We start from the raw sequence: 11,020 nt of genomic DNA, 5'->3' as shown, positions 1-11,020 counted from the left end.
GGTGGCCAGTGTAGTGGCTGATGTGGAACTCATCTAAAATCAGCTTCTTAAGGTCATTTGAATCAGGCACATACATTTTTTTATTAAAATACAGCAATCCAGCATTATCCAATGTGTACCCTTGCTGTAACTTTCCATTATCAGATTGTTGTACCTGCTGTTTTAAATGCTGATATTCAGAGTCGTCATTGGCTGCTGTTTTTATCTGTTCAACCAGCGAACTTCGCCACCGGCTGGCTGAAAGTTCACATAAGCAATGAACCTTTCGACTTAAGGCATCTGCCACCCGATTTTCTTTGCCCTTTAAATGCTTTATTTCAAAGTCAAATCCACTTAGAAAATCTGCCCAACGGCCTTGCCTTGCATTCAAGGTAGGTTGGCTGAAATAATGCGTCAAACTGTGATGATCTGTTAACAACAGAAATTTCTTTCCAAGAAGATAATGTCGCCACATCTTTAGTGCGTGAATCACAGCGGTTAACTCTAAATCGTAAGCAGAGTATCTTTGCTCATGCTCTTTTAGTTTTCTTGATTCATATGCTATTACTTTTCCTTCCTGCATTAGTACTCCTCCCACGCCCTCCTTGCTTGCATCGGTGCATACCACATAGTCCTTATTAGGATCAGCGATCCTCAGGATGGGTGCGGTGGTGAGAAGATGCTTTAAACGGTCAAAACTCTGTTGACACTCTGCTGTCCATCTGAATATCTTTCCTTTCTTTTGCAATGAGGTGATAGGATAGGCTATCCTAGAAAAGCCTTCCACAAATCTCCGGTAGTAGCCAGCTAACCCCATAAAGGATCTGATATCAGCAACGTCTTTGGGTATAGGCCACTCCATAATAGATTTTATCTTCTCAGGGTCAACCGCAATTCCCTCTTTCGTAATCACGTGGCCCAAATACTGAATTTCCTCTTTGAAGAAATCGCATTTGCTAAACTTAGCATATAGCTGATGCTCCCGAAGTGTTTGTAACACCAATCTAAGGTGCTCCTCATGTTCCTGTTGGGAGCGAGAATATATCAATATGTCGTCAATGAATATCAGTACAAACTTGTCCAAAAATCTGTGAAACACGCTATTCATCATGCACATAAAAGTAGCAGGTGCATTGGTCAGCCCAAAAGGTAGCACTACAAATTCGTAGTGCCCATAGCGTGTCCGAAAAGCAGTTTTGGCAATGTCCTCATCCTTAATCCTGATCTGATGGTAACCAGATCGCAGATCAATTTTGGAAAACACTTTTGCCCCTTTCACTTGGTCAAAGAGTTCATCTATTCTGGGTAAAGGGTACTTGTTTTTTACCGTGAGGTTATTCAGCTGCCGGTAATCTATGCACATGCGAAGAGTCCCATCCTTCTTTTTTACGAACAATACTGGAGCTCCCCAGGGTGACACACTGGGTCGAATGTACTGTTTCTCCAACAGCTCCTGGAGCTGCATTTTCAACTCCGTTAACTCTGGTATGCTCATTCGGTATGGTGCCCGCGATACTGGTGCTGCCCCCGGTATCAACTCTATTGTGAAGTCTATGTCCCTTCTTGGAGGCAAACCTGGTACCTCTTCAGGAAAGACATCTGTAAATTCCTGCACCACAGGAATATCATCTATTGCAGACATCTTATCCTTCTGATTCGCATAGCCAACTTGTATGGCATAGACCTGACATTTCTTTCTAATACATTTAGCTAACTGAGTTGCAGTGATAGGTCGAATCTGAACAGGATGTTTAATTCCCTGCAATTCCTGCTGCTGCCCCAAATCATCTTTGTAGTATATGGTCTTGGTTTTGCAATTCACCAACGACCAGTGCTTTTCCAGCCAATCCATACCAATAAGAATGTCATAGGAGCCTAACGGAAGTACATTCAGGTCTGCCGTTACGGGCTGTCCAGCTATGCTGAAAGAACAGTTACTAACTTTAGCTAAAACCCGCCTTTTTGCTCCCGTAGCTAACTGGACCAACCATGGGTTTTTGAACTTTTCTGGTGGTAGCTTACAGTGTTCCACTACTTTTGGACTAACATAACTTAAAGTAGCTCCTGGATCAATAAGTACAGCTACAGAAAGGTTGGAAATCTTACCTTCGAATTCCACCATGGAAGGTTGGTATTCCGCCTGCCGGTCTTCTAATGCTGCATTGATCCTTGGTACGCTGTGCGCCACATCCCCAACGGTTGAAGCTTCATGAACTTGAGATATTTGCTCAGTTCTTTTACGCTGTGGACAATTTCTAGCGTAGTGCGGACCTTCACACACCCAGCACTGAACTGGAGGTCTGGTCCCCTCACCCTCCGATTTAGCAGGGGGTTCACTGATCCTGCTCTCGCTTGGCTTAGGCCGGAAGGTACCCTTGTTTGTGCTTCTGTTAAATTGCCCCTTTCCAGCTCCTTTACCACCATCTCTGCGGCTGCCTTTGTTGTTTCCAGCAATTCTGCTACCTTTTCTTTCATTCCATTTTCTGTTTGGAACTTCTCCCTTTAGTTTGTTCTGCTGGTAGCAAATTCTAGCCTTCCGAATTGCCTCATCCATAGTTCGGGGATTGTCAAACTCAATCCGTTCCCTTATATAAGCCGGTAGGCTACTCACGAACTTCTGCACCTTGGCCTTCTCCTCTTTAATGTATGGCACATAACGAAGCAGAGAAGTGAAGCGATTTATAAATTCGTCCATGGACTGCTGTCCTAGCCGTAAGTCATGGAATTCTCGCGCCTTCTCATCATAAAAGCGCTCAGTTAAATACCTTTCCTTAAAATATTTCTGGAATTTCTCCCAGGTTATGCTTTGCTCACTTACTCCCTTCACAATTTTAATCTCTTCCCACCATAAGGTGGCTTTGCCTTGCAACTGAAAAATAGCCAGCCGCGCCTTCAGATTTTGGTCATATTCATAAAGTTGAAAATATTTATTAATATTAATCAACCAGGCTTCTGCTGCTTCTTCCTACTCTCCATCGAAAAGTGGAGGTTTGATTTTTCGGAATTCCCCCTGTAATTCCACTTTCTGCCTCTTGAAGGTTTGTTGTTCTTGTACATTATCAGAATGGTCTTCCTGCTCTTCAGAAAGCTCAGGTGCGTAATCCCGTTCCTCAGTGCCCCTTTGTTGTTCTGCACTAGGGCTGGCCAAGGGTGGGTTTTGTTTATCTGACAAGCTCTTTAGTATTCTTTCTTGTTCCATTGTTAATCGCGCATTGTCCTCTCGTAGACGCACCATCTCACCTTTCAGCTCCTGAACAGTTTGCAGTATTGCCTGATTGGTACTGCGTGTCTCAGCACCAAGCTGTACCCACAACCCTGCATTTTCTTGAGGGATGCCGCCAGCTCCCGGCATTTCTTCCATCTTCTATTAACTGTTAACAGGTAGCTGTCTTTGTATGGTTCTCCTGATGGTACACAAGAAAGACAATTAGTTGCATTGTTACTATATAAACATTTAAGATAATTTTTGCTGTTCCAGAGGCCACAGTTTTGAAACCTCTGCTCTGATACCACATTGTCACGATCTCAACTTAACTTATGCCAACAACAAAAAAAAAATTCATGTTACCTAACACCTTGGGGTCACCGTGGTATATGTGATACTCTGATCTATATGCGCAGTTAACTTTATTAACATGGTGATACATAATCTATGTTTTTAAACCCCTTACATGTTATTTGTTAAGCGTTGGAATCACATCTACCACCCGCACATTACTTTGACAGTCTTAATGTTTGATTGAGGGTTCATTAACTTTCGTTGCCACATGGTGAGCGGAGGTTAAACCAACTCACCGTTCCGTGGCCAGGTGGCTACGTGCCATGTGAAGCCCATGTGATCACGCGGAGGATTGAACCTTTGGTTTGTGTGCCACACTCCCGCTCAAACGGACGGTGGCGATCACTTCCACAAATCGGATGGCGCTGATCACTTTAAGGGTTTGGTTGACAATATATGGTCTGTCGGGTTCTTCGGTCTCGGTTCATTTGCGCCAATGCATCTGCAGCTCCTCCGACAGCTTCCCCCACTCCACAACTCTATCACTTACGCAGGTATGAACCCCTTCAACCATGGCGAGTTTCCAAGGTTACAGTCAGCTCTTTGACGGTTTATTTCAGTTCTTATTATGTTCATTACCTTTTTCACAGTTGTTAACAGTGGTGGTTTTGTGCAGGAAGGTTGGACTCTGCGTTTTCTGCTATCCAAAGGAGTATCTGGTCGACCCGCATACCATCCGGGTAAGTCATCGTTGCTGTATGTATTACCCTATAGGGTTAACTGTTGTAAAGAGTTGGCGGTCCCCAATGGCCAGAACGAGGCTCATGCATGGAATTCATGTGTCTCAGGTCTGTTGCCCCTTGCTCAAATCTGGGTGTGGCTTACAGGCGGCATTTCCAAACCGATTCTGTATTTCCATGGAACCCTGAGGGTTTAGTTATTTTCTGATTACGCCCTCGGGCCAAATGAGGGTTTGACTGTTGGTCGAATATGTAATAAGTTCAGTTAAGTAATGTACTGTGCAATACCATATACTCGTTTTGCATGCAGTTAATATGTTCGGGGTTTACTCAACAGTAACGCCCTGCTCAGATTTTGTTACAGTTTATTATTATTGAACTCATGGCCTTTACCTTACGGCTCATTACAGTAATGGTTGTATTTTGTTCGGTTCTTGACATTCTTGTCATTTCATGAATATATCTTGTTCTGTTTTATGATACTATATTCAATCGTTTCAATACTCATGGATATTATACAAATTATGTTTCCTATTGCGGACTCAGGGTTACGGCTCGCTTCTGGAATAATGGAAGCAAGCCCAGCCCTTCTCGCATACATAAATACGGATTGCATGACGGTTTTATCCAAATTTGGTAATAGTAAATGCATCCTCCAGTTCTCTTTTCAGTTTCTCAAATCTAACAATGTTATGTATGTTTATTGGCCGGCGAATAGCGTCATCGCTATATTCGCTCGGGTATATAAGGTCATTTACAGTTTAATGATAGAATAGGGTTTACCTGTGAGTAAACCCTCACTGCTACTCCTATGGTAATATTTACCCCTCCAGCTACACGGCTTCGTTGCTTTATTAGCAACCTGGTTCTTCAAGCTGCGTTCTTTACAATCTTTTCGTATTACTGAATAAATCTCGGTGCTAAGCACGTTACTATGTCTACAGGTTAATATAAGTTGTACTTATTGATACTGGTTCCTTTTTCTTTGAATGTAAATCGTATCTTTACGGTTCTGTGAACGCACTACTATATTTTATTCTTGATGCATCATACGGTTATAGCCGCTTCAGGTTTAACTCTGTTTGACTTGTCTTTACATATCTGAGTCAGTACCTAATAATTTATTCACCCGAGATCTGGGTTGAGAGTTAGCTTTGATACTAGCTATGGTTATTTGTTCGTTTCTGTCTAATGATTGTTTGCTTATTCAACTGTAACTTTTGTTATCTCGGTAAAAGAATCACTGTCAGATATTTATAACTGCGGCTATCATTCTCTCAATAACGAATAACACTGATAGCTGTTTATATACTGTATGTCGGTAATCAGAGAGACACAGTCCACTGTATATACGTAAACTGTATTTCCTTGCTTTAATGAAAGAAGCTTAGACATTTGCATTTGTATAACTATATTTCTTACTTTAATAAAGAAGCTCAGACATCTGCATTTACATAACTATATTTCTTACTTTAATAAAGAAGCTCAGACATTTGCATTGCATAACTATATTTCTTACTTTAATAAAAGAAGCTCAGACCACTGTATCAGTTTGTATGCCGACATTACCTGTTTCTCAATTAAAACTATTAAGGGTGCATACCTGGTAGTCTGCTACTGTTGCTCTTCTTCCAAAGCCCACCTGCAACAATAGTGCTCTTAACCTCCCAACCTTGAGATCCACTGCACTGGATTCTCCCCCCGAGCCGTCTTGCAGGCCTGCAGCCCTCCACAAGCCTCATGCACCACTGTGCTGGGTTATCTGATCACAACCAGACTTAACCCCAATTTTCCACTCTGCTCTCTCTCTCTGGAATCTTTTCTCTGCCTGTTCATCAACAGCCCAGAGGTTTTCCTCCCAGGACTTTTCCTTGGGTGAGAGGCAGTTGCTTTTCAGTTCCATAACTGATTTATTTTCTTTTAATAGAAAATCCTCCTTTTGGAGGTTGCCAGCATTTCATCAATACACATGTGCAAAATAGTCTATTATATTCATTTTCAAAATTAATAATGTCTTTTAATAAAACAAATTACCACTCATATTGTTTCACCACAGTAATTATCTGGAATTTACAAGTTACCGGGTCATTACAGTTGGGACGGTGGTTTATTGGGACAAATATTTTGCTTTCTGCTTCCTATTTTATAAGGAAAAAAAAAAAGGGGGAGAGAAGGTACTTGCGGGTTAAAGGAATTTGAATTTTATATATACGGAGTACAAGAACAACAACCATGGCGGCTACGTGCCCCTTAAACTTTCGGCCGTCCTTTCATGCATGGGACAACCACTAGTCGGACACGCGTATTCTTCTTCAGGTTTTTAATAGCCAACCTACAGGAAAATTTGCGTTCTGGTTGACTTTAAAATTCTTTAGTAACAATTAAAGATATGAATCAAGCATGCTGCGTAGGTTGTGGTAGAGTGGAGTAGCTGAGCAGTCTTCTTCCATTGAATTCAACGTTAACGCGGCCGAGTACTGTCCATGCCTTTATATAAGGAAGCGTCCATATACCCAAGACCTACAGCCTCTTCTTTCTTTCGTGTTTCTCGGGTTCATTCATACATCCATGAGAATGATGGCCATATCTATGTCGCCCCACCTCTCCCTTATCCCTCTTTTGCTACTTTGTTCGCTGCAGGCGTTCGTAATTTCATTCCCGGTGTCGTACCCTCAGCCTTCTAATAACTTGATTCCACATTTTTATGACCATTCATGTCCCATGGCCGAACAAATAGTTCAATCGATCGTAGAGAAGGCGGTGATGAAGGAAGCTCGAATGGCAGCATCCTTACTCGGGCTTCACTTCCATGATTGTTTTGTTCAGGTCACCATTATTTTCCTTATGCACATTGATCTAATTGCTATTAGTAGTAAAATGTGTGTATTTATCGGTGAAATTTTAATGGCATGACAGGGGTGCGACGCATCTTTGCTGCTGGATAACAGTTCAACCATTGTGAGTGAGAAGGGATCAAATCCCAACAATAACTCTGCCAGAGGATTTGAAGTCATTGATCAGATTAAGAGTGAGTTGGAGAAGGCCTGTCCCAAAACTGTATCGTGTGCAGATATTCTTGCTATTTCAGCTCGTGACTCAGTGGTCCTCGTAATAAATCATATACTAATCTCTTTACTAGCCAGTATCTTAGTATAACATATATAGATCTCCTTGCTAGCGCTTGATTTCCATGACAATATTATAATCTAGTAACTAATAGTTCCTTCTGATATGTTATAAATGAATAATATCAGAGTGGAGGCATGGGCTGGGAAGTCTTACTGGGGAGAAGAGACTCGAGGAGTGCAAGTTTGAGTGGGTCCAACAACAATATCCCTGCGCCCAACTCAACTCTCCAGACTCTCATTACTAAGTTTAAACGCCAGGGTCTGGATGAGGTAGACTTGGTGGCCCTTTCAGGTATACACATTGTATTTATAACTTGCAGCGTCATAATTTGCAGTTCATTCATTTCGTTTTGCAGCATCCAATATTAAGTGGAGATTATTAAGTAATGACATACAAATGCAAGTGGCAATTACGCAGGAAGTCACACGATCGGCCAATCTCGATGCACAAGTTTCCGGCAGAGGCTTTACAACCAGAGTGTAAATGGGCAGGCAGACTCCAGCCTGGACAAATCTTACTATAGTCGGCTCATATCTGGGTGCCCGAAATCGGGAGGAGATTATAACTTGTCCCCATTGGATTTTGTGAGTCCTACCAAATTCGACAACTACTACTTCAAGAACTTGCTGAGCGGGTATGGTTTGTTGAACTCAGACGAAGAATTGTTCGCCAAGGGCCAAGGGACGACGATGGAAACAGTGAAGGCTTATGCATTGATTTTAGTTGATCAGAACTTGATTTTAGTTATTTTTCATTGTTATGCATTGCTTTATCTTTTGTTCCCCTCTGTAGCCGTCATCAAAATGTATTACTAAATAATTCTTTCGAGCGCATTCACATCTATAATAATTATGCCGTCACTAAACTATTTTGTTTCAAATAGGGTGAGACAATCAACGGAAATTAATTCAACCTGCACATGAAATCTGCACATAATCGAAGCAATGTTGCTTAATCAGTTGTTTCATATCAACTTTCAAGATCTTGAGATTCACTGTATTTGATTTCTCTTTACCATTTTTCAACTGATGGTGTTTTCCCAAAAATAAAAATAAAAGAATAAAATAGAAGTTTGGGGTTTCGTCAAGCTTCAGCATTATGATCTATTGCTGGAAGATGAAGATGTATGTCCACATCGCACTCATTGTAAATCTCATAACAAAATAACATGGCGAATTGGCACAGTGGTTAATATAACCAGAAAAATGACGTGGATATTTGATGATCAAACGCTGACGTATATAAATAGTAACAGAACAAAAAAATGCATTGGCACCAGCTCTAATCTTATAAAATTCAGACGTGTATAAATAATAACAGAATAAATAAAATGCTTTTGCACAAGCTTTGATCTTATAAAATTCTGAGGAAACTTTGATGGTCAAATGGATAATAATAATAATGGATTCTAGGATGGTCATTTTCAGTCTTCCTTATTCACAATCCAGATGTGGATCAATATGTGTCAGGTGCAAAAATCTCTCAATGACATTGGAAGGTGATTACCAATAAGGGCTTTTTATTGTTTTGCCCTATTTTCCCGTTAAAGTTTACGTATATTTCTAATATATTTAATTTTCCCTTTTAGTTGAAAAGTAATGTTTAAGGTTTATTGATTGGTTATTTTAACATGCATGTGCTTTGATTAAGAACTAGCCTGAATTAGTAACGCGGCGAAAATGGAACTCGCTCTGCAAAACCCTAGACGTGAAAGATTGATCCCAGGCATGGAAGCGGCGCCCCTGCTCTGGTTTGGGGCTGCTCATGGGTTTACAATGGCGCCTCCGCGAAGGTTTAGGGCTGCTGCCGCGGCTCTGACAGAGGACGGAAATGCCAAATGGGAGAATGATCAGGCGTCGCCGGACATGAAGCCAGAAACCGAAAATTACAGGCCCCTGCTATGGTTCGAGGCTGCTCATGGTTTTACAATGGCCCCTCTGCGAAAGTTTAGGGCTGCTGCCGCGGCTCTGACAGAGGACGGAAATGCCAAATGGGAGAATGATCAGGCGTCGCCGGACATGAAGGCAGGAACCGAAAATCACACGACCGGCAGGAGCGTTCAGAGGGATTTTATTGGGAGCTCAGGCGTGGAGAAGCGCGTCGATGCCAGTTTGGTTTCCAAGCTGCTGAATGAGCCAAATATACCCATAGGCAATCTCGAAAGGGCAGAGCTCAGAGTGAAGCCCTCTCTCTCAAAACAGGGCTCGGCTATCTCTGCTTTTATTAGTGAAGGCGTCAATCTCCAGCAAGCGAGTTTTCAGATACAAATAATTCTTCTAACAGGCAAAACCCTGCTCCTGGGGGTCCAGCCATCTCTTACAGTGCGCCAGCTCTCAAAGATTCTTGAACAGAGGTTGGGGATCCCTTCCTCCCTTCTGCGGCTCCTCTTTGTAGGTAAGCAGCTTGACAACAATATGCCTCTTTCGTTTTATAATATTGAAAGAAATGCCACAGTGATCCTATCACTCCGACTTCGGGGAGGTGCAGTTGGGCAATCCTCTGCTTCCAAGGGCTTCTCCTACAAAGATGCAGTACATGCACAGCCGGCCAAGGAATCTGCCCAATCTACCGAGGCTCCCAAACCTTTCTTGGTGGACAAAATGGAGGAAACCCCTGCCATCGAAATCAATCATCCATCTCTGGATGATCAATTCCAGACATTTGCAGAAAAAGCCCTCATTTGCAGATTTAATGGCCTTTGGCCATGCACTGCTGATCTATACCAGTGGATCCATTCTAATTGGACCAATAACTGCAAAGTCTTCTTCTGCTCGAAAGGCTTCTTTATTGTAACCTTAGCCTTCAATGAAGATTACAAGAAAGCCTTAACGGGGGGCCCCTGGTTTTGGGGTTCAGCGGGACTTTTCCTCTCCCCCTGGTTCCCAGACTTTGACCCCTCCACTGCAATCATCTCAAAGCTCCCTATCTGGGTCAGGCTTCCAAATCTCCCTGCGCATCTTTCGCATTTTGCTGTCTTTCAAGGAATCGGGAACACCCTAGGCCGCTTCCTGGCAACAGATACCACAAGGGGGGAGAAAGGAATCTATACCTACGGAAGAATTTGTGCAGAAATAGACATTAGCAAAGGGCTGCCGGATCAGATCATCCTCAAAGTCGGGGACTTCCATTGGACGCAAACTTTGGATTATGAGAATACAGCCTTCAGATGTCGCCACTGCCATCAAACGGGGCATCTCCAGAACTCATGTGCAGCGTTCCTCGACAAAAAGAAAAATTTCACTCGCAAATCCAAATCCAAGAGTTGGAAACCTTGTGATAGTCCCCCTATGGATGACATAGAGTCCTCTAGCTCTGATGAGGAGGACATTGAAGTGGAAGAGGAGAATTTGGAGCAACCGGAGGCCTCTCCCTCTGCCTGCGCCAAGGATCCTTCTGCGCCTTTATTCTCGCAGAAACGTACTCATGAGTCTTCGCCTTCTGATTCAGATAAGGAGTCTCCTCCTTCAGCTCAGATCTGTCTACAAGTAGTTCCGGTCCAGCCAGATCAAATTGGTTGGGTCAAAGTCAGTAAAAAAAAGGGGAAAAAATGTAGATTGGAAGATTCAGCCCATACTGGGTAGACTTCCTAGACCAGCTCGTTTTTTCTGTTCTCTCTGTTCTCTTTTGCTCATGCCGTGTTAGCTCTTTGGGACCGAGGTTGATTTCATATCAT

General features: G+C 42.5%; 1 protein-coding gene across 1 annotated transcript; it reads left to right on the top strand.

Annotated features, from left to right (window-relative positions):
• Nucleotides 1-6,763: 6,763 nt before the first annotated feature.
• Nucleotides 6,764-8,266, top strand: LOC149169431 (peroxidase 49-like). Its single transcript, XM_089427095.1, has 4 exons — nt 6,764-7,044; nt 7,135-7,326; nt 7,473-7,638; nt 7,765-8,266. The coding sequence occupies exons 1-4, from the start codon at nt 6,787-6,789 to the stop codon at nt 8,160-8,162; spliced, it is 1,014 nt and encodes a 337-aa protein (XP_089283221.1). The 5' UTR covers nt 6,764-6,786; the 3' UTR covers nt 8,163-8,266.
• The last annotated feature ends 2,754 nt before the right edge of the window (nt 8,267-11,020 follow it).

The sequence above is a fragment of the Pinus tabuliformis genome, chromosome 4_2 (genome assembly GCF_031772625.1).
Source record: "Pinus tabuliformis cultivar Carrire ecotype Pingquan chromosome 4_2, CPIR1, whole genome shotgun sequence".
NCBI lineage: Eukaryota > Viridiplantae > Streptophyta > Pinopsida > Pinales > Pinaceae > Pinus > Pinus tabuliformis.
The sequence above is the reverse complement of the archived record's forward strand: the minus strand, read 5'-3'. Positions and strand labels throughout refer to the sequence as shown.

Coding starts and splice junctions, on each gene's coding strand:
- LOC149169431 (XM_089427095.1), top strand. CDS start 6,787: ATGAGAATGATGGCCATATCTATGTCGCCCCACCTCTCCCTTATCCCT. Junction 7,045..7,134: donor TCCATGATTGTTTTGTTCAG/GTCACCATTATT, acceptor ATGGCATGACAG/GGGTGCGACGCATCTTTGCT. Junction 7,639..7,764: donor AGACTTGGTGGCCCTTTCAG/GTATACACATTG, acceptor GCAATTACGCAG/GAAGTCACACGATCGGCCAA.